Source organism: Ahaetulla prasina, chromosome 4, assembly GCF_028640845.1.
Source record: "Ahaetulla prasina isolate Xishuangbanna chromosome 4, ASM2864084v1, whole genome shotgun sequence".
Lineage (NCBI taxonomy): Eukaryota > Metazoa > Chordata > Lepidosauria > Squamata > Colubridae > Ahaetulla > Ahaetulla prasina.
In genome coordinates this window covers 54098883-54122778 of record NC_080542.1, presented here as the reverse complement: position 1 = coordinate 54122778, position 23896 = coordinate 54098883, and the positions used below count along the sequence as shown (strand labels likewise).

At 40.5% G+C, this 23896-nt stretch overlaps 1 protein-coding gene across 12 annotated transcripts; it reads left to right on the top strand.

Moving 5' to 3' along the window:
- The first annotated feature begins 2967 nt into the window (after nt 1-2967).
- EZH1 (enhancer of zeste 1 polycomb repressive complex 2 subunit) lies at nt 2968-23351 on the top strand. 12 transcript variants are annotated; one of them, XM_058181216.1, is made up of 21 exons: nt 2968-3090; nt 4960-5080; nt 5540-5710; nt 6777-6905; nt 8148-8267; nt 9665-9785; nt 9962-10135; nt 10522-10624; nt 11600-11766; nt 12676-12767; nt 14637-14820; nt 15232-15428; nt 15522-15613; nt 15990-16030; nt 16503-16628; nt 16739-16917; nt 17399-17494; nt 18249-18330; nt 18518-18598; nt 20489-20573; nt 20695-23351. In XM_058181216.1, exons 2-21 carry the CDS (start codon nt 5033-5035, stop codon nt 20753-20755), a joined length of 2349 nt encoding a protein of 782 aa, XP_058037199.1. In that variant the 5' UTR covers nt 2968-3090; nt 4960-5032; the 3' UTR covers nt 20756-23351. The 12 variants fall into 12 exon arrangements, with proteins under 12 accessions (XP_058037199.1, XP_058037197.1, XP_058037196.1 ...); XM_058181214.1 differs by lacking the exon at nt 2968-3090 and adding an exon at nt 3140-3266 and having other exon boundaries at nt 10573-10624; XM_058181213.1 differs by lacking the exon at nt 2968-3090 and adding an exon at nt 3140-3266.
- Nucleotides 23352-23896: the final 545 nt, after the last annotated feature.

Genomic DNA, 23896 nt, shown 5'->3' with positions numbered 1-23896 from the left:
GCGATTATAAATTTTTGTATTTTAAGACTTTAAATCACAGTAGGCTTTTTTCTAATCAAAGAGAGCTGAGCAATTCTGAGAAAACCAGTAAGACAGTTTTCATATGACCCGAGGTGTTTTGGAAAAATGTGTTCCTTTTTCAAGGATACTGTGAAAACAGATACAATACCAAAAAAGGGCACTAGAATGTCAAACTTTGAACAGATTAAACTCGTGACATGGAGAATAATGTCATTGTCATAACGGGCAAAAGAATAATTATTGATAAAAAATATGAGCATTCTTTAAATATGAGCATTCTTTAAACATGCAGCATATGTTTTACTTCTACTGTCAATGAAAATAAAAGCAAAAAAGATTCCAATATAAACAAAATAAGGGACAGAATTGTTTCATATTCTGGAATGTCTGGAATTGGTATACTTTGGAAAAATTAACTGAAAGTACAGTACAGAAAAGTCTTGTGGGCTGTTTGTTTTTTTGTTAATGATAAAATAAATCTCACACACACAACCCTAACCCTAGAGTCAGGAACGACCCTACACCCACTTATAAACTATAAACCTTTAGCTAAGGCCTCTCTAAACACTGTAAAAAAGCAACAGCTGAGTCAAAGGAATAATACTAAATATACTACAACAGATATAGCATATAGAATTACAATACAATTATAATTAATATAATTTAAATGAAACAGTTAACATTATTTTTAATAAAAATCCAATATTGGGACAAGAGTTGTAGAATATGAGAAATAACCTGGTAATCTGCTTCTTCTGTTGTCCCCTTGATATTGCCTTCAGCTTGTTGCCTAACAGAGAATGTGGGATATCAAAATTTAAATTGTCCTTTCTTCTTTTAAATAGTATTTTTTTTCCTTTTAATCCACACAATCTCTCTGACGCTGACATGAGTGTTCAATATTCCTGCAGATAATATATTGATGTTCAGAGCAGGGGGAGAAACACAGACAGAGAGATAAACCAATAGCTATACTTAAGCAGACTTGCAAACAATAATACAGGGCACTTCCATTCATCAACAAGCTAGAATGGAGGCAATTGATATAAGATAGCAGATACCAAGAGGGACAATCTAATTGATTGTCTGATTATGTGCCATCAAGTTGTGGTCGACTAGATAGACCACACAAATTTTCTCAGTGACAATCTATCCCTAATGTGGAATTTCCTACTTGTTTCTTAACTATTATGTTTTTACTATTAACTATCAGCCATAATAGTTAAGAAACAAGTAAGATAATGAAATTATTCATCATTGTACTATGTTAATTTTCCTCTCTAAGGCTGTTGTCATTAGTTCAGTCTTCTTTAGATTTAACTCTGTTTCCATTTTTTCTTGTCTTCTGTTATTAGACTCTTGACTTCTATTACTAGAACCTGCAAATCATTTTCATTTGGCCATTAGAGTAATGTCATCAGCACAGCATCCTTATTTATCCTGGTATAATATTCTGATGATTTAAGGATGAGTGGAGTGCATATTAACGACAGGATGAAAACTCCCTTAGTCAACTTTCATCTAATTCTAAGTGTGCATTCTCTAATATTCTGCAGTAATGCATAATGCATTAATATGTGTGATCTCTCTGATTTTACATACTATGTTAAACCATAATGTGAATTTTATATTTATTTATTGGAAGCCACGCCATGGTTACCATCCATAAAACCAAGATGAAATAAGAAAAGTAGATAATATAATTATATTTAATTATTTAGATAAATTAATATTAAAATTATACATTCATTCTTTTTTTTTTTAATTTGAATTTATATCCCGCTCTTCTCCGAAGACTCAGGGCAGCTTACATTGTGTTAAGCAATAGTCTTCATCCATTTGTATATTATATACAAAGTCAACTTTTATTGCCCCCAACAATCTGGGTCCTCATTTTACCTACCTTATAAAGGATGGAAGGCTGTCAACCTTGGGCCTGGTGGGACTTGAACTTGCAGTAATTGCAAGCAGCTGTGTTAATAACCGACTGCTTAGTCTGTTGAGCCACCAGAGGCCCCTATTTATATTTATAAATATAATTTATAAATGGCACATAACCAATCAATTAATCATTACTAGATTGAACACATTCAATCATAAACATGTGATGTTGACAAGACCGGCACTATTGACCTAAGGTATAACTAAACTGAGAATATCAAGTCTGAAATGTGAAGGGAAAAATTCAGACCTACACCTGGACTGAAAATTGATAGTGGGTGCCTGGTCTCCAGAGAAGCCTGTTTAAAGCTAGGTGCCCCAATAAAGGACATTCTCATGATCTGACATGCTGAGGGAACCCCTCTGCAGATTTTAATATTAAATTTGTTTTGGAAGAATTCCCTCTAGCATTTGAGTTTTGGCTTAGTTCGTTGCACAGCCACAGCCATTGTAACTTATTCAACAAACAAACATGGGTGAAAGAAAACCTAATCCTATGAATGAGCGTACCATATCTGCTGTTTTGCCTTTTTTAAAAAGCTTTAAATATACTAGCTAATAAAAACCAATAATCCTGCCAGTTTAAAACTTTATCGAGTTTAGAGTGGATTGGTTTACCATTAAAAAAACTTGTCCATGTAATGATTTACAATAACGATGAATGCAGTTCTTGCATGGTCTTGGTCTGTTTCCTTGACCAGCATATAAACATTTTTTCTTCTATTTGTTAATGAAAAGGGTCTTAATTTGGTGCGTAACATATGGTTTGGACTGTAATGCGGCCCTACTCTAGGGCCGAAGAAAGTTGTAAGTCATTTCAATACATGTGATGGGCAAAAATTATATCGATTTACCTGTTGGGAACACCTTTATGTTTTACCTGTGGTCATTCGTACCTCCCTAAAATTAACTGAAGTATAAAGCTACGTGGATTTAACGTAAATAGAGTGCGCTCTGCGATCACTCGTAGAGGCAGCTGAAAAACGCAACAGCGCAACGTGGTTTGAATCGCAAAGGCGACCCTATTGCCGCATAGCCACAACGAGTGTCGACTTCCAAATGCAGCTTTCCAGTTAAGAAACAAAACAAACTTTCTGCCCCAAAAGTGACGCTACTTTACTCCAATTAGTAAGTCTATGGATCTCTGCGACAACGGAGGCGTCGCTTTGCGGAAGAGGGCAGCGTCGGGAAAGAGGAGGAGGAGGAGGAGGAGGAGGGCGAGTACGATGCGGTGTGTGACGCATGCGTGCTCAGGAAGGGGGTTCTGCGTTTTCTGTAGGTCACCTGTGTACGATGTCTAAGGAGTGAGTGTCGAAGAAGGGGTTTAAAGGGAAAAGGGAGGGGGTAGCGAGCATCGTGCCTGTGGAGTGCGCACTTCGGGTGCATTAGTACTTATGACGTCATGCAAAGTCCCTCACTCCGAAGTGGGACGAGGGCTCAGGAAAGGGTATATAGACGTATCTAAAAACCAGTACATGGGAGGGCGAGAGAGGGAGAGATGTGTTGAGGTATCGCATGACAGCCGCAGGTCTTTGGTTGCGGGTGGGGCATGGCATGGCATGGCAAAAGGTTGCTTTGAGCAACCTTGGCCATGCTGGTTGGACTTAGTTCTTGCATTTTCCTTGCATTTAAACCTGAAACATGGAAATGTCCTCCCCCATTTTGTTCAGCTATTCCCAGAACGTTAAAAAAATAATAATACCTGTAGCAACCAAATGTGAAGGCCTTTTCTTGATATCTCAGGGTTTTGACTGATTAAATGAGAAAGGATAAAAGATACTGGTTTTGCCTCTTAAGCCAAAAGTTGTAAGTGGCTCCAGAACAAATTCTGGGTTTGCTACATGTTCACTGAGGCATTTTTCACATGTCTAGAGACTCAACATCTTTGCTTCTCCTTCATTGGTTTAATGAGGAAGGAAAAGAAACACTTGTGGTCTTAATCACAACACTTGAGAGGAAAGTAACTTGGCTTTCTAGGAGGTTGAAGTTGGTGAATTCGTTTGTTATATGTTTTGCAGTTGTATGTGTTGTTTACATGATAACACAAATACTTTGGTTAAGTGACGTATAGGTGGGTCAGTCAATATTTGTGTTATATAAAAGTGACTTTATCAAGAAGAAACCTAGCCAAACACTTTGGTTAATTTCTAAAAGAAAGCTATAAAGTGAGGGGAGCAAAGGATGCTGGATATATCTCTCCCATGGGACATGTCCCTAATCATTTGGAGGTGTTAATGCTAAATGAAATGACAACATATGGGCCTCATCATTATCAATGTGTTGTAAAAGCAGATCCATTCAGTCTGGTACCTTGGGCAATGCAGGTAGTCCTCGACTTATGACCACAACTGAGCCCAAAAATTCTTTTACTAAGTAAAATAGTTAAGTGAGTTTTGCCCCATTTTATGACTTTTCTTGCTACAGTTGTTAAGTGAATCACTGCAGTTAAATTAGTAGCATGGTTGTTAAGTGTATCTGATTTCCCCATTAACTTCGCTTGTCAGAAGTCCGCAAAAGGGGATCACATGACCCCCGGACACTGCAACCATCATAAATATGAACTCGTTGCTAGGCTTCTGAATTTTGATCACATGACCATGGGGATGCTGCAACGGTCATAAATGTGGAAAAAAAATGTCTTAGGTCACTTTTTTCAGTGCTTTTGTAACTTCGAATTGTCACTAAACAAATGGTTGTCTTCTGTATAGCATCTGCCTGTACAACATCTCAAGACTGCTAGATTATATTTTTGAAGGAAAAAAATAGTAATATAAAGAAAAGCTTCAAAGTAGCCGCAACTATTGGGGAAGTGATTAAAAACCAAGGTCACTGAAAATAATAGGCATTGACTAAGAAGCCTGGAACTCTGTCATAGTTATTTTTCCATTTTATTATGGGAACTCTTAAGAAGGCTTGACAAATTTTGAATAAAGTTATAATTTTCCAGTTAATACTGTTCAAAGATTTTCAAATGTGTTTGTTTTTTTTTCCTCTTAGGAAAATAGAGATTCCAGGCCCACCCACATCAAAATGCATTCTGTATTGGAAAAGGAAGGTCAAGTCAGAATACATGCGTCTTCGGCAACTTAAAAGACTTCAGGCAAACATAGGAGCTAAGGTAAAGATACACCTTACCTTAAACAGAATTTTTTTTCAGTAGGCTTTACCCTCTGCACGTTGGGATGGACAAAGTCTGACTGAAAGAAGCATCTGTCTTGCAATTGACTTTCTCTCATCTTCCTGAGAGAAAGTCAGTTGCAAGACAGATGTTTCTTGCCTCTGTATATGTATGTGTGTGTATTCATATATTTATATCATTTATATCAATCTATTCTCTATTCGGCAAACCCAGAGTCTATATCCATGGAGTTTAGGAAACTCCCTGCAAACTGTGTAAACAGCACACTGCCTACCACTTTAGCGACTGCCATTGGTGCTCATATGGAAACTTATTCTCTCTGATGCTCTCTCTATTCCCCCACTAATCTTCTCACTACTGTTGATCTGCTACAGATCCATCCTGCCTCCTGAGAAGTATCCAATCAGTGTCATACACCTCATTTTTTTTTCTTTTGAGGGATTCTACAGGAGAAATATGCAGCAACATCTTCCATCTGTTTCTGAGGGAGAGGGGGAAAACTTTATTTGGGGACACCTGGAATTCCCCTCAACCCTTATGTTTCACCAGAGTAGTGGGCAGTGGTGTTTCCAGCACAAAGATGAGGCAAATCCCTCTGGCCTAACAGAGGTGAGCCACTGTCTGAATATGTATAGATATTTTTTTTGCAATCATCAAAACACTTCAAGATTACATGACCCAATTATTGGGGGATGGGGGGGTAATAGTCATGAAAGTGTGGTAAAGTTTAATATGTCTCAAAGCACAAAAATAATGAGGCTACAAAAGTTGAAATCCTGATAATGTGACTGCTATGCCTGTTGAAAATACGGGCAGCCTCTGATAGAAAAAGGTTGACTCTGATTAAAAAGTGAACATTAAAAAACTAAATGTAAAATATGTAGAATATCTATTCCTGGACCAAGCCAAATCCAAAAATTCTAGAGAATTCCTGGAAGACAAATCAGCCATCAATAGGCATGTAGAGATAAACAACATCTACATACCATTCAAACGAGATAATCAAAAAACCAAAAAGAAAACAAAAAGACCAAAACACTTTCTCACCTGCAATCGACACCCAGATGAACAAAGATTAATACAAAGACCAACTTTAACTAACTTTAGACCAACAATTAAAAAAAGAAGCAATACCCCAATCAAGGAGCTATCAACTCAGACAAACAAGCTAACAGTAAAACACCAAGAAACCACCAACACCACTCTCAGCAATACTGACAGGGCAAGCCACTAGAATACAAAATGGGAGCAAACCCCATTCCCTTCTCTCACTGATGATATTACCTAGTTTGGTAATGAAATTTCCAAACAACCAAGCTCAGAGTCCACAAAGGACCCCACTGTAAAATATATCTGTGAGGAAAAAATAAAATCCACTTCCTCATATTTATGGATATAAAATGACTTACCAAGTCAACCTATTTGATGCGATCATGAGAGAGGCAGGAGGTAGACTATTGGCATGATTGTGTATTTTGGTATGAAAATGATTTATTTTGATTGTACCAGCAGAGAAATGGTATAATTGCAATCTGCCTACCTATGTAAGATAGTTGATAGCCAGTAATGCAGGTTTAAAAATGATTTCCTTTTGCTGGGTTCCTGTGAATTGGGATCCCTCTTCCGCGATGGCAAAAGGTTGATTTGTTTTTTTCTCTTTCCTCTATTCCTGTAGAATTTATTTGTGTCTAACTTCACAAAGATTCAGGAAAAGATAAACATCCTAAACGATGACTGGAAGAAGCTTAGAGTTCAGCCTATTCAGTCTATGAAGCTGGTTGGAGGAAACCCTTTTCTGAAACAGGTGTTGCAGCATATAATATACTATGTTTCCTTTCCTAAGTTCATATTCACACTCCCACACGATAATATCCCTATTTTTCATGTCATTATGAAGTTCCGCATTTACCCAGAGAGAAAATTTAGATCAGTTATGTAAAGTCATCAGTATGAATAGAAGTTTTTTTTTACAGGATAATAAAAACCATTCAGGATTGTCCAGCAAACAGCAACAGGAAAGGATGACATTCCATGTGCAAAATTAGTACTTTTACTTCCTACCAGTTGCTGCAAGAGCCTCTGTAGCAGTCCTTTTGTGCTTTTAATTTCCTGATTCTTGTTGTTTTTTTCAGTCCTTCTGTTTCCTAAGCTCTACAGTCGATTGATGTGTGTCCTTTGGGAACAGAAGAGAAATGGGCTCATGGGTTGGGATGAGTTTAATTGATACATATTTTTCCAGAATTGTAACTGGTGGGCACACTTGGAACTTTCTAAGTCATACAAATTAATGCCTCTGATCATGTTGAAAATGCTCCAACTGACTGATCATAATCAGTTCTTTCAACTCTATGTTTAGAGATAAGGGCTTGCAAGTTAGAAGGTATGCCAACAAGCAGGCTAAGTCCACCATTTAATTTGTTATCAGTCATACGATGCTTAACAAAATCCCTATTCAATAAGTCAAATCGGAGGGGCATGTTTATAAAAGATACGTCTACACAAAATGTCCTTAATCTACTGCTTGAAAGCCGATGAGAAAGATCCATCTGGACCAAGAAGGTAAAAGAAACAAGACAGGATGCGGTGAAGTACCTGCAAATTATGGAGGAACATGGACTAGAGTCTCCTAAAATGGCTGCAACACATTGCTAGATTTATGTGGGAAGAGATGATCTTTTAAGATGTTTTGGTAATAAACCATTCTGATTTTCATTGGTAAGTACCTAGTGTGTTACAGTGGGCCTAGAAAATAATATGATTATTAACTTGATATGATGATGGCCCTATATATCAAATTGGAGCTCCTCTCAAAAATCCATCTTCTTCCCTTCGGAATGTAGTGGGTCATGATGCCCTCTAGCGGAAGCAAGAGAGAAAATCATAGTAGAAGATTCCCATCTGATACTAAAGCGTGATCACTGAGGCATTTCATATCTGTCTCCTTTAGTACCAGGAATGGATGAAAATATATTCAGCACAGAGGGACATTAGAGGGGTGACTTGTATATTACTCCTTCTGATGGGGCACACTTTTGTTCTCCTCCAGTGCACAGTTGAGAGCATCTTCCCCACTTTGAGCACCCAGACTCTGTTCATGCGGACTCTAAACACTGTAGCCCTGGTGCCTATCATGTATTCCTGGTCTCCACTCCAGCAGAACTTCATGGTAGGTAATCGGTTGCTGCCATAAATCTGAGCTTGAATATGAATATTTTCTTTTGAATCCAGAACATCTTTTAAGGCCTGGTTGGAAGACAGCAGGGTTTCTTCGTGGAATACTACCCAGTGCAAGAACATCTTCTGCTTTTCGTTTTGAACCTGAAGTACATGGTATTTTTACTAAGGTTTCCACACTTGTTTGTAATAACCTGAATTGTCTGTTGGGGTGGAGATAGCACAGTTATTCATCTGATTACAGAAGTTAAATTTCTTGCTTGTCTACATTGTCTCCTGTGTTCAAAACATCTGGATTCCAGATGGGAGAAGATGGCATTTAGATGCCATGTCTTCCACAGGAGATCAAGGAAGTTCCAGTTTGATTCTGCAAAATGTGTGTGTCCTATAAACAATCTGCCATTCTCTAATGAACCTTTTTCATCCCTAATCCCAGCTTCTGGAAGTTCAGTGCTAGGGAAATGCTCACAATAGCAGAGTTTATATTCTAATATTTCTGATGAGTTTCTCCATCCCTTCTCAGAAACTTATTACTAATGAAGTTTGGGGGTTGGGGTAGGGTGTGGGAGTCTTCAGAAGCTTGTATTCTAATGATGGGGCATCCATTTTTAAAATTTACTGTTATTTTATAAGTACATGAGATTATTAGAGTAATAATTGCTCACAATTTTTATGCCTTGCTGCTGGTCACCCTCAATCACTCTCAAAGGGCACAACATTTGGACAAAGCAATTCATGGGACTTTTGCTCCACATTAGAAGCATCTTATCTATTGGATTCTGTCAATACTTTTGTATGTACCAATGATTTCCCTGAGTTGAAGCTAAAAAGCACTTCTTGCAGATTGCACTCCCTCTTTTTGGATAGAAAAAAAAATCTTAACTTGATGAGCTGATATTGTAATGGGTCATGCTGTCATACTGTATGGTCTTAGCTCCCTTCCTACATAAACTACCTAATACAAGATAGAAAGAAAAAAAAACATTCTGAACCCCTTCTACAGGGACAAAGCCAGTTTTTCCGTTGCAAATAAGCAAGATAAAATTATGTGAGTCACTGCTGCCACCAGAACCTTCTCTAAAGACCACTGATTGAATGGCATGACCTTGCCCTCAAGAGTAAGTGCTCATGAAGAAAGACCTTGTGATGCTGGGGCATACTGCGTCAGCCTTCCCTAATCTAGTTCCCTCCCAGATATGTTGGACTACAGCTCCGCTCCTCCTCCAGTTAGCTGTCTAGGAGAAGTCTTCGCTGTGCAGTTAGATCAGCAAACATCCCTCTGGGTTCTCGTTAAGGTGGGCATGCAATCTGCCATTTGCAGGCTCTTCTGGTGAGTGGACAAGGGACAGCCACCTGCCTCCCTCAGGCTGTGTCTGCCCCCGTTTGCAGGTGGAGGATGAAACTGTTTTGTGCAATATTCCTTACATGGGAGATGAAGTAAAAGAAGAGGACGAAACCTTCATTGAGGAGCTCATTAATAACTACGACGGCAAAGTCCACGGAGAAGAAGGTAAAGTCTAAACAGTCTTCTACTGGGATTGAAGGGCCCCAGATTATGTTTAGGGAGGAAATTAGAGGAGATAATTCTGTTCTTGCAAGTCATATTTGTTTTTGTAGGCACACTGTTTGTTCTTCATGAAGTTGAATTTTTTTTCCCATGCCTAGCTTTCATTTTCTTCCTTCCAGAGTTACTCCCAGGTTCTGTTCTGATCAGTGATGCTGTTTTTCTGGAGTTGGTAGATGCATTAAACCAATATTCTGAGGAAGAAGACGAAGGACACGATATTGTAGAAGGCAAACAAGAACCTTTGAAAGAAGACCTGCCTGTCACACGGAAGAGGAAGCGGCTTACACTAGAAAGTATGTTTCTTACTTCTTATCCTCCATATACAAAATAACAAAATAACCACAGGTTAACTTTAAGTGCCCCTAAAAGTACAGTACAATTTTTATTCACAATTCCTTTGTAATTTTGCAGAAGTCCCATAAGCATATTCTTTTATTTTGCTGGGGAAATTATAATGACTGCATATACACAAGGAAACTGAGAGAAAAAGGCACCTGGTGGCATTTTCTTCAAAATAGTTTTTTCTGTATTTTACAGTATAGTTTTATTGTCTGATATTTATGGTGGTTTCTTTCTAATTATCTTCTGAGCCGGTCCTATCATGGAAGAGCAGTATTCCAGGGAGAGGAATACTTTAATTCATAAAATATCAGCAGGCTTTCTTGAATGTCTAACGTAGGTAACAAGAAAAGTTCAAAGAAGCAATTTCCAAATGACATGATCTTTACAGCTCTTTCATCAATGTTTCCTGAGAACGGCTATCCAGAAGACATGAAAGAAAGGTAGGAATTATCTAATTCAAGCCAAGTATCATTTTGTTTTTTCTAGTCTGGGCATATCGTAGTCTAATTTCCAAAATGGGTATCAGAAATAATGCCTTGGGAAAAAAATCTGAGCAGGGTCTGATATGGTTAATGGTGGTTAAAACAGAAGTCTACTAGGAAGTCTCGGGACAGTAATGTGGTTTGAGAAGTTAAAAACACCTCGGAAGAAAGCAAAAGCAAACTATGTTCTTAATGTTGCCAAAAAAATTATTTGGAGATGTTTAATATAGTCTAATATAATAATATTATAATCTAATATATTTCTAACAATGTTGCTAGTTTCGGGGCAAGACCTGTTTAATTTGTACACGCCTTAATCTTGTGTTTTATATTTCAAATGTTATGTCAGACAGTATGTCTTATTTTATTTGTGATGCTTCTGTTATGAATTAACAAACAAACTTGCAGTCCAGCTGAAGTTTTACATCAGGAATACTTTCTTTATACAGTTAAACAATTTATGCATTTTGACTAGAAGCAGCATTGCCAATGTATAGTTTGCGAACTACAGGAAAGTGATCTGCGATGTTAGCAGTCATGATGATCTTGCGTTTGTCTCCCCCTGCTGTCTGCTTTGGATTATTTCACATTATCCCCTCAAGCATTCTAACCGTGGTTGTTTTCATATGCAGAGGTTTGCATCTGATCTTCATAATACAGAATTCCTGTTCGTATTTTGCTATGTCAGTTTTGCTACCTCAAAAGTGTTCAGTTTTATTTGAGGTGGTTTTATTGCTTGAACAGTATGTTAGCTAACATATGCCAGTGGGCCTTCAGACTGTGAAATCACAAGTCATTCTCTGTAAAGTAACAATTTTAAGTACATAAGTACAAATTGTCAGAGTAGCTGCAGCCGGTCTTTCTATTCTTTGCAGCAACTTCGGAAGGTCTCTATATGACTTTAAATGACTCTTCCCCACCTCATTTCTTTAGATACAGGGAGCTGACAGAAGAAGAATCCGACATGAATGTGCTCCCACCCCAGTGCACACCAAATATTGATGGGCCGAATGCCAAATCTGTTCAGCGTGAGCAGGCTCTGCATTCCTTTCACACACTTTTTTGCAGGCGCTGTTTCAAGTATGACTGTTTCCTCCATCGTAAGTTCCTGATACAATACTCTACCTCTTTGCTGCTTATTCTGTACAACACTTTCATGGGAAATGTTAGCAGATTCTCCCTGCCTTCTGTAAAAGATGCATGCACAACAAAGTTAATTCCACTTTTCAAAGTTATCCTAGAATGTCTACCTCCATTTACCCTCCCCACTGCATTTTTTTAAAAAAATCATCTTACTTACCCTCCTATCTATCACACTAAAGTATCCAGAATGGCTTAGAACATTTGTATAACATCTATCATGATTTAAATCAGAGGTCTCCAACTTTGGCAACTTTAAGCCTGGCAGACTTCAGCTCCCAGAATTCAGAGCAAAGCAAAGCTGGCTGGAGAACTCTGGGAGTTGAAGTCCTCCAGGCTTAAAGTTGCCAAGGATGGAGACCCCTGATTTAAATTATACTCAGTTACAATATTAAAGCCCCATAGATATTCCAATTAAAATCCAGGTGGGTTAGCCATTGAAATGCCAATGTCTTCCTGAAATGAAGTCATAGCAAAAACCGGAGAACTACTTGTATGCCTGCCTAGTAATGCTAATTAATCTATAACGTATTATTATTACCTAACAAACTAAAGTTAAGCCTATTATAGATTAATTAGCATTACCAGGCAGGCATACAAGTAGTTCTCCGGTTTTTGCTATGACTTCATTTCCACTCTGAAAATTCTCCCTTCCCCGTCCCATCCACCCCTCACCCTTCTGTGTATCTGCATGTTTAATGCTCTGCTGACTTTAAAATAGGGTGAATCTAATCCTGGGTACAAATTCTTGCAAAAATTATTTGACTAGTAGAAATTATTGCCTCCCTGAGATTTGAGGTTTTTTTAAGAAAAGGGACATTTTTCTAGGTTCTTATTCTAACACAAGCAAGATGGTTATTCTTTTCCAGCTTTTCATGCAACTCCAAATGTTTATAAGCGGAAAACTGTGGAGACCAAAATTGAGACCGAACCTTGTGGATCAGACTGCTTTTTGTGGTTGGTATGTTGGATGGGGATTGCTGGGGGTGCAAAACCAATATTATAGCCATTCATTTAATATATAGTAAAAGGATTATTATGCATCCTCCACTTTTTGTTGTTATCAGATATTGTACATTCTCAGGTAAATGTTAATACCTTCTTTACTCACATTTCAAACCTGTTCACCTGATCTGATTGTGTGAGCTCCAGACCATTAAAACTTATGCTCTTTGCCTCCCAAAATGGCTGTGGGGGAGAAGCCTTTGCTTCCCAAAACAGCTGTGGGGGAATCCTCAAGATGTCTGGGGGAGCTTCCAAAATAGCCAGGAGGAAGCCTTTGCCTCCCAAAACAGCGGGGGGCGGGAAATCCTCCAAAATGGCTGTGTGTGTGGGGGGGGAAAGCCTTTGCCTCCCAAAATGGCTGTGGTGGTGGGGATCCTCCAAAACAGCTGTGTGTGGGAGGGAAGCCTTTGCCTCCCAAAACAGCTGTGGGGGGAGAATCCTCCAAGATGGCTGCTGGTGAGGAAAGCCTCCAAAACATCTGGGGGAGGAAAGCCTTTGCCTCCCAAAACGGCTGTGTGGGGAGGGAAGCCTTTGCCTCCCAAAACAGCTGGGGGGGGGGGAAATCCTCCAAGATGGCTGGTGGTGGGGAAAGCCTCCAAAACATCCTGGGGAGGAAAGCCTTTGCCTCCCAAAACGGCTGGGTTGGGGGAAGCGTCCAAAAGGGCTGGGGGTGGGAAGCATTTGCCTCCCAAAATGGCTGGGAGGTGCGGGAAAGCCTCACCTTCCAAAACAGTGCTGGGAAGGGAATCTCCGGAGATCTGGGCAGGCACAGGCAGCGGAAAGTGAGGAGAAAGGTAGGTCCCAGCACATGTCTCCCGCTTGCAGGGCAGACCCGAAAATCAGCTGGCTGGCGCGAAGCCTGCGTACATGCGCAGTGGAGCTGAGCTGGGAAATGGCTCAAGTGCCTGCAGAGGGGGCTCCACGTGTCACCTGTGGCACGTGTGCCATAGATTCGGTCCTAGGGCTTTCAGACCTGGAGTGCAAAACTTCAGATGACCAGCAGGTGGCAGAAATAAATTCATTTTCTGCATTAACTTGCCAGTTAATTGTGATCCAGATTTTGCAGTCTGGATCTAGGAAACCCTAAATTTCTACACACGCACTCCCTTGGGGGGGGGGGGACCTAAAAGGGCATTTAGTCAAAAGAAAATAAATGCAATTATGACATTGTAGGAAGGAAGGATAACTTGGTTTCATACCATTTCCCGTCTTTATAGTACATTTTTCACCGCATGATCCTCAACTTTTTCTATCAAACATAGATTTTGTTTCAAAAAAAGAATCTGCATCTGAAAGATACTTCAAAATGACCATTTTCCTATACTAGAAGACCACAGTAAAAAACACTGTATCTTAGACACCTTCAGTTTCTCATGTATTCAATTTTCCATATAATTGAGTACATTATAATCGATCTGTACTCTCTCTTGAAAACTGCTTCATATTTCCTAATGCTAAACAAAATGCAAAGGGTCATCTCTTGCCCATCTCTTCCTCCTATCCAGAGAACTTGTTAACATTTTAACTGTTCACTGTGATGCATCACTTTAGAAGGAAATGGGATAAGAGTTTGAATCTATGGTGAATTGTGTGAATGTTCCAAGGATTTTCAGCTTTATCAGTTTACAACTGGGCAAGTCTGGTTAAGTTAAGATACATCCTACTAAGATTATCTAGGAAGAGTTTGAGTCTTTTAGCCCCAGGGCAGTGGACAGTGTCCTCAACCCTACTAGTGCCACCACCGTCATATGGATCAATGTCTTTCCTGGTTAGTTGTAATATATGAACAAGGCTGTGTGCTTTCTAATCTGATCTTGCTTTTTAGGAGGGAGCCAAAGAGTTTGCCATGATGCATAACCCTCGGTCAAAATATGCTGGACGGCGTCGGCGCAGGAACCCCAATCCCAGTGCCACTGCCTCCACCAGTGCTGCAGCTTCTACAAGTGCCGAAGCAAGAGAAGGCGATAGTGATAGAGATACAGGCAACGACTGGGCATCCAGTTCCTCAGGTGGGTGCGGTTCCCCTGCTCATGGCTTACAGAAAACAGGTATGGAGAAATCATGGCCTCTTTCCTCTTAGAAAGTGATGTGCTCCAGCAGGCTCAAGTGCAAAGAAGAATCATTTCTTCTGCAGAATCTGTCCTGATTTAATTTATACCAGAGCTTGCTGGCAGTCTATTTTAGTGCCAAGCATAAGCTATCTATCACTGTGTTGAAGCACATGCAGAATGTCTCTTTGTCTTCATCACAAACAGTCCTTGCCCAGCTGAGATTAGTAATCCTGTGGCAAATGATGCCACTTGGCTGATAAACATTTTTGAGATGTCTTTAAGAAAACAAGATAGTTGTCCTGTTTTGGATTTGGTTTTTGAGTACATGCATACTTTCCATTCATCTATTCATTTCTTTTCTTGCTCCAGAGGCAAACTCACGTTGCCAAACTCCAACCAAGCCGAAGATGAGTCCATCCTCTTCTCAGCCCTTCATGTCTGATGTGCCTCTGGAGCCTGTGGAGTGGACAGGGGCAGAGGAGACTCTCTTCCGTGTTTTCCATGGAACTTACTTCAATAACTTCTGCTCCATTGCTCGACTTCTGGGAACCAAGACATGCAAGCAGGTATGAGCCTTGGTAGGCCAGGACGGGGCATGAGCATCTGGCTCCCTCACTTGGAACTCTCATCTTCAACAAGTTGCATTTCTTGCTTGGCAGGTCTTTCAGTTTGCTGTAAAGGAATCCTTGATTACAAAGCTACCAGTTAATGAGCTCCTGAATCCCTCCCAGAAGAAAAAGAGGAAGCACAGGTATGTGTTCAGGGGAATCTAGTGAACAAGAAGCCATGCAAGGAATAGTTCTTGGGGTACAGAAGTTCTTGGGGAAGGCTTAATGACGGGGGTTGCCGAAAACTGGCATAGTCTTATGGACTTCTTCACCCACCCACCCTCCATTCCGAAAAAGATCTGAAGTGTATAATAGTACCCTGCTCATCACTCTCAATTTTGTATTGGAAGAGCTCCTGCCTCTTGCCAGGTTATTCCTTCATCTATAAGGTCCATTTTTTATATGAGTGATCTAGAGAGGAGGCTAAGGAGAGTTAGAGAGAATGCGTATTTTAGAAATCCAGCATTTTTCTGCCTCCAAGATTAACATTCTTTTCTCTCTTCTGCTTACCCAACAAAGGCTCTGGGCTGCTCACTGCAGGAAGATCCAGCTTAAGAAAGGTAAGGCGCTTCCTGACGGGTTCTTCTTATTCCCATCTCCTTCTGGGAAAACAGAATGGAATATAGAAGGTTTGTCAAAGGCTAGTCGGGCCAGGCTAGGCCAAGAAACCTTAGCATTCCCTTTGTCTCTAAAATTTTCTCCAGAATATTCCGATCAGTAGATGAGACACTGTTTCCTTATTAGCTCTGATGTTTGTATTTAATTGGAGAGATATTCTTCTTTTAGTACTAAGTAGCAGAATTCAAAATTCTAAATGAGGAAATTCTGATTGCTGACTTTTGACATTTTGACAAGCAGCTTGAATAATCCATGCCAGCACTATTTTCTTGTCATATCCCAGTACTTACTAGACTGATAAACTTGAAGTGGCCTTCTGCACTAGAAACACTGCCTTGCACTGTTTTGGGACTATGATATATGCAGCATTCATGCTTTCTAGGCCCAACTCATAGATGTTCTTTCTTCCTGCAGACAATTCATCTACTCAAGTGTTCAACTACCAGCCCTGTGACCATCCAGACCATCCTTGTGACAGCTCCTGTCCTTGCATTATGACACAGAATTTCTGTGAGAAATTCTGCCAGTGCAATCCTGATTGTAAGAAATGAAGCTATCTACCAAGCTGCCAAATTATGACTAAGATTTCTAGCAATTTTTTTGTGTGTGGGGGGGCATCCTTTTAAGTATGTGTATGTTTCCTTTGCAAGGCCAGAACCGTTTCCCTGGCTGCCGATGCAAGACTCAGTGCAACACCAAGCAATGCCCCTGCTATCTGGCTGTGCGGGAATGTGATCCGGACCTCTGCCTGACCTGTGGGGCATCTGAGCACTGGGACTCCCAGGTGGTTTCCTGCAAGAACTGCAGCATCCAGAGGGGTCTGAAGAAGGTATGTTTCAGTCCTAAAACGGGAGGAGAGGAGATCAGAATTATGAGCCTAGTATGGGAAAGTGCTACTTGGGAATCGCATAGAACTGATTTAGCTTCGTGTTTTATTTTGCTTCTCTAGCTAATGGGAGAAGCTGTAGGAAGGACTCAGACCCAGGTAGCTCTTGATGAGGAGTGTTGCTTTTACACTACTCATTTTCTGAGATTTCAGCCATCTTTGCCCACCTCCGTAACTGAGGACTGATTTTTTTAAACTGGACCCTCTACGTATTGGAATAGATAGAAGATAAAGTTGGCTATAATATACCTTTATTTGGAGGTTTTGAAGATAGCCTTCAAAGAAAAAGGATACCTTCTTATGGCTGGTGGCTTAGAATACGGTATCCATTTGTTTGTCTCTTTTCTCTCCCCATCTTGTAACACTCTAGGTTTGTTCACTTCATCTACTTCATAAAATATGCTTCTGCCTCTTTTCTTCATAGCACTTGCTGCTGGCCCCATCAGAAGTTGCTGGATGGGGAACTTTCATTAAGGAGTCTGTGCAGAAGAATGAATTTATCTCTGAATACTGTGGAGAGGTGAGTTGGAAAAGTAAAGCAGGACTCTGCTGCAGGAGGGCAGGCTTACGGCAACTAACAAATGCAGGAGGGTAAAAATGCCCCCGTTTTTATGAAAAACGGGTCCGCTTTTGGCCTCCCAAACCCCTCACTCGTCAAGTTTTTGCCCTCCACAGCCCCCAAGAGCACGCTGCAGGCCTCCCAAACCCTCCGCAGGCCCTGTTTTTGCGAAAAATGGGCCGATTTTGGCGAAAACGGGACATGCGGGACAGGGTTTCAGGAGGCCAGAAATGGCTGTATTTGGTGTATAAGACACAACACCATTTCTACCCTCTTTTGGCAGGAGGGGAGAAAGTGTGTCATACTCCGAAAAGTATGGTATTTATGCTGCCATGGAGGAAAATTCCCCATAAAGCTGTTTTGTCTGAAAAATTTAGATCTATTTCCAGGAAGAAATTATTGCATTCATTGATTCCTGTTCAGAATTGAGCAATACTGGGACAGTCCCACATTCATTTATCATTGCATTGCCAGAAATCAGAGCAGTGTAGCATTTTTCCCTTTAACAACTATAAATGGTTTGTTAACAATGTAAATGAAACCGATGTTTTTCATTGAAAACAATTTCTACTTACGTTAATTACAAGACAGCTAAATGTTGTCTGCTTTGGAGGCACTATTTTCAGATCTCCCAATTCTCTTAAATTTTGATAAATGTCTGACTTGGTCATCTTACGGCAACTTAATTCTTGTCCATTGTGTTCCCTTTTCCCAGCTTATCTCTCAAGATGAGGCTGACCGTCGTGGCAAGGTCTATGACAAGTATATGTCCAGCTTCCTCTTCAATCTCAATAATGGTAATTGACTGCGGTGAAGTAGAGCCATTAGTTCTCTCTATGATATGATCTCCAGTAAGGGGTGATGAAACAACTTGGAGGGAGCAGGCTCTAGAATTCTGTCTTCCATGGCTTTCAAGGGTGGTTCTACATAAGTACTGTAAGTGAGCTTTTGCAGAGTCCTATGAGCTCTTTTTTTTCCTGACAGATTTTGTTGTTGACGCCACACGCAAAGGCAACAAAATCCGCTTTGCAAACCACTCCGTCAATCCTAACTGTTATGCCAAAGGTGAGTCTTTTTTAGAGCTCTGCTCTCATTCTGACACAATGGACTCCAATTTGGAATCTTTCTAGACAGATGTTTCCTTGCTATGTTTTTCATCCCAGAATGCAAACTTAAAACATAAGCATGACGGGAGTATGTCCTGGATCAAGTATATTCAGCTCCTTATAAAAAAAAAAAAGAGGGTATGTTCCAGGGATGGGTTCCAAATTTTTTTACTACTGGTTCTGTGGGCGTGGCTTATTTGGTGGTGGTCATGTAACTGAGTGGGTGTGGCCAACTTGAAGACACTCAGGGCAAGGTGGGACACCTGTGAGTGACATCAAGTTGGCCATGCCTATTCAGTCACATGACTGATGCTGCAGAGATAGGGCAATTTCTCCAGGGGGACAGCCAGGGCTTCGCCATCTCCTCTTTTCCTCAGAGGAGCTGCCTTCAAATCCTTGCGAAAGGGGACACACACACACACACACCCTGCCCTGTTGCCTCTTAAAGTCTATCATTAAGAGCTGGAAGACATTTTCTTAGATCTCTGACGCTGCACAATGACTTGGGGGAGAGCTAAGAAAACGTCTTCCAGCTCTTAACAATCGACTTTAAGAATGGCGAGAAGCAGCAGCAGAGGCAACAGGGGCTTGTGTGTGTGTGTGTGTGTGTGTGTGTGTGTGTGTGTGTGTGTGTGAGACATCTGGCCGCCCTCCCCCAGTACCGCTGCTGCTGCTTCTACAAGTCTCACTTCCAGCACAGCAGCTCTGTCTCCCCGAAGGGCGGCCTGCCCACCCCCTAGCCAGGCCGAAAGGCAGGCAAGCATGGCAGGGCCACGGGGAAGGGAGCTAGCTAGCCGGGTGGCCCCAACATGCTTGCCTGCGTTCCCGGTGGTCCCTGTGGCCAGGCCTGCTTGCCTGCCTTTCTCCCTCACCACCGCCTCTTACTTTCCACGGCGGCTGGTCCAGAGTTGGGAAGGCAAGCTGACCTGAATTTTCAGAGGCCCCCAGCCATCCACCGCTGCTGGAAAGCGGCTGGCCAGGAAGCTTCCAAAAAGGTTTTTTTGCCAGCTGCTTTCTCTACAGGCTGCCAGAAAGTAGTGACGTCATCCCCATGTCCTTTGCACATGTGCATACCATTGGACTTGCAAGGCAATGGGATGCACATGCGCAAAGAACATGGCAGTGACAAACATGGCAGCCGGGGGACTGGTTCGGGGGCGTGGCCAGCCAGCCATTACTCCTGGTTCTCCGAATGCCAACAGATTTTTTTCCCGAACTGGTACGAACCGGGAGCAACCCACCACTGGTATGTTGCCAGCCATTGTAATTACTGATTTTCTTTAAAATTAGAATATAAATATCTTCACCAGAAAATCTGGTCTCAGAGAAGAATTCTGTTCATAGAAGTGGTGCTTCTGTCACCCTTAATCATAAAAAAGGCAAGGGCAAAGAAACAGGCCCCTAAATGAGAGATTAGATGTGATAAATGCTTACACAAATAAGTTATTTCTTATTTTTCCTTAATTCAGCTCCTCAATTGCTAGTAGGCACTGCCGAGAATCACATTCACATTCTATAGAATTACTTTGTAGCGTGGAACTTGCAGTTTAAGAAGAATGTAACAGCAATAACCGTACTTGGTAGTAACAATCAATCCATTCACACATTTCTAACTTATTCCAGGATGCAAAAAGGGTTCTTTAGATCATGTAGCAACTGCATCTATGCTAGTTGAATACGTTTGCGTTCTCAAGTGTGAATATAATGCCCCCTCTAGTTTAGCAAATGACACAAATTTGAAGTTTTGTTTCCTGAAGGCTGGGAATGAGTGTGACAATGGGAGCTTTGATGGGGTGATTCTTGTGAAACTCTGGGCAATTGATTCAGTCTCTTTCTTGCCCCAATTCAGTTGTGATGGTGAATGGAGATCACCGCATTGGGATCTTTGCCAAGAGAGCAATCCAGGCAGGGGAAGAGCTCTTTTTTGATTACAGGTGAGTGCAATCTAAGTCGGTTTTCAAGGTTTCCAAGATATTGCTTGGTATGGTATCTCATATGGATATCTTCACAAAGACCACAATGCTCTTATTCACAGCAGTTTCATTTCTTTCCCAGGTATAGCCAAGCAGATGCTCTCAAGTACGTCGGCATTGAAAGAGAAACCGATGACAACTGATTGAAATTACTGGCCCTCGGGGCTCCGAGCCAGTATCACCACAACCTAGTTATGCTGCTTTCTTTGTTGCTATATATGTTAGAAAGGCTTCATTTCACCTGGATTCCTCTTTAGAGAAAAGAGAAGTCCAGCTTTTTCAATGGACTTGAGATGCTGATTCCAAGGTCACTTGACTGGTAGCTGAAGAGTTCTGCTGAATTACTATTAGGAGGAAGATGAGGAAGTGATGAAAAGGCAAAGTGGTTTAAGACCATTTTGTATACTGAACCTTGCTAATCAATTTGATTCATTGGTTTAAGAAATTATATGAGCTGAAGAAAGAGCAGAGATTATCTCAACACAAACATCACTTGCAGAGAAAATCATAAAGTATTATATAGAGGCCAGGGGAGGAGATCAATTAATGTTAATTGATTAATTATGGGTAGCATTTGCTCCCAAGCCTCTATAGTTCATTTCCTTCAGTTAGTGACCTGTTACATTATTTTCTAATCCTTTTCTGTTTCCCTCTTGGGCTTCATACTAGCACTTTCAGCAGTGAATTTTTTTTCTTAGTTAGTTGAAGAACTTGCACATATTTAGTTCTGCTCTTCTTTTAAAATATTCAATTGTTTTTGGGTTTTTTTGAAGCCACAAGAGGTATGCTTGGTTTATATATAAAAACAGAACAATTGGGTACATGTGACCCAGGAGAGTATAATAGTCTTTTTAAGAGCAATTTAATTCGTCATCCACTTTCAAAATATGTCCTCCCCTCCCCCTCCCCCATTTATGTCCAAAACAATCAATTAGCATGCACTTTAGAATGACTTGCTCAATGAAGACGGGGAGTTGGGCTCCCTGTGGGTTTATAGGGAGTGAAAATTGATTCCACCTCCAGTGTGAATTATTGTAGACACTGATTTTCTCATAGGTTGATATATGAGAGCTACCAATCAATTATAAAACTGGCTTATTATACTGATAAAATGTGTTTGTTGGTGCCAGCAGTAGTTTGGATTTTCTACATGGGTAAGTCCCCTTGTGTGACATAGTAACACCAATGTCAGTCTTGGATAAGAGAAGGGAGACAGAAATGTAGTTTATGGAACTTGGCAGGGTGTGTGTAGAATGAGGTATACACAATCATGTATTAGCTACGCAAATAGCATTATTTGGCCTAAGAGTATTCATTTGCTTCTGATTGTGCTAGCCATGTAATTGTGAAAGTGTTAGCACTTCTGTGTACAACATTCCACCTGTTCATTTCCTGGGCCGAAAGTGAGCCTGGAACAAATGAAACAATGCTAAATAGTATAGTTGAGCAGATGTAGAGTGCCTTTACTGCTGGCTTAGTACAGCCTGCTGCCTACCATAAGAGAAGGAGCTTCTGGGAATGAGTATACAAATATGGGGGAACATGGTGTTAGTACAGCCTGCTGCCTACCATAAGAGAAGGAGCTTCTGGGAATGAGTATACAAATATGGGGGAACATGGTGTTCATGGTCCCTTAGAAATCAAGGAATTGAGTGGCAGCAGCAAGACCTCCACTACCCTATTTACTACTGCTTCACCTTTTCTAGCTGCTTAATAATTGTGAGAAAAATATCTGCTTAGTGTAATTTGTATCTAGTATGAGTAAAACTTAATTGTTTAGAGCGCTTCTAAATACTATAGTGAATTTAATTTCGGTGTGAGAAAAGAATGCCATATAATTGCTAAGTTTAGCTTAATTTTTTTTAAAGTCATCTTTTTGTCACTTGCAGCTTCCTAGAAGAACGCATTCTGGAGACTCAGTTTAAAGTTGGAATGCTGTATTATTTTCTGGGAGAGCTGCCAGCCTAGTTTCTCAAAAAGCATCCTTAGGCACCTGGTTGGGTTAAAAACGTTAAAGTCTTCTCAAGGGAACCTAGTACTGTAAGAGACATTAATTTCTGGAAGAAAGTAATTTGAGGGACAATATGAAAAATGGTAGTGGACCTTTTGTTTGATTAAGAGTCATGTTCTTAGTTTATGTTTTTGAATTGGGAAGAAGAGGGAAAAACCAAGGTGCCTAGTTTTTAGCTACTGCGGTCATAGCACAGTGATGCAGCTTAACTGTTTCTGGCAAAGTTGTAACCAGGCTTATTGCTTAGCTGTTGTCTGGCATCCATACAGTGTAGATACAAGAAGAGGGAAAGGGAGTCCCATGCCTGCAGACCTGACTACCACCTGCAGGCCAGTAGATACTGCAACACTGTACTTGGTGTTCTGTACGATCTCGACTCACAAAAGCATTTGGTTGGTCTTTCAGCTGATGGATGTTTAGACTTCACCTCTGCATTGCATAACATATTTTATAACTCAAACATATATTGCTTAGTACTTCTGATATATTGCAGTTATTGAAGATTCCAGTTACTTATATAGCAGCAAAAACATGTATGCTTCCCCCATCTTGTACTTCATTGAACTGCTTTTCTTCTAGTCATGGTGGTTCAGGAGCCAGCGGCTGCATGGCACCTCCATCTTCTGATTGCTTATGACTCTTAGCTTTGCTGCTGGTAACTTATGTGCACTTTATATTATCGCTTGTAAAAGTTTGTCTTAATAAAGGTGTAGTGATAGCTAAATAAAGTCTGTCTCGTGTCAAATTTATTGGTACTGTTGGAGAATAAGCTAGATTGGCAAACTAATTCCCATACATTCAAGTAAAGGGGGGAGCAAGTTATACACAGCAGATCATGTACACAGTACTGTTGCAACGGCAAGGCTACAGGCTGTTCGAGAACATCCGTATCTAACTTTAATCCTTACAGGTTATAGTTGATTTTGACGATGTTCAGAATTCTTGAAAAACCTCACATAATAATACATATTTTTAAGGCTATCATAAATAGTGTGCAAAAGTCCAAACAAACACAAGCAACAATAACAGAAACTGCTGCAATCTAGGTGTCCAGATTTTTGCAGCCTGAATACTGCAGTCCTAGTCCATTTGTATAATTACAGTGGCATCAATTATTTTTGCATTTAAATTCCCTGTATATGAAATGCAGCTTTACTTTTGAACAAGGCTTTGGCTGCAAAATGAATTGTGTCCCATCCTAATGCACAGTTGATCACTGTTTTGAGTGGGGTGGTCCAAGCTGATGGTCTAAGTTCTTATTCCTTTATTAATT

Bases quoted from the DNA above. Each gene is read 5' to 3' on its own strand.
- EZH1 (XM_058181213.1), top strand. From the start codon at position 3,205: ATGCGTGCTCAGGAAGGGGGTTCTGCGTTTTCTGTAGGTCACCTGTGT. The intron at 3,267-4,959 runs GTGAGTGTCGAA...TTTTCCTCTTAG, and splicing joins CTGTGTACGATGTCTAAGGA to GAAAATAGAGATTCCAGGCC. The intron at 14,821-15,231 runs GTGGGTGCGGTT...TTCTTGCTCCAG, and splicing joins CTGGGCATCCAGTTCCTCAG to AGGCAAACTCACGTTGCCAA.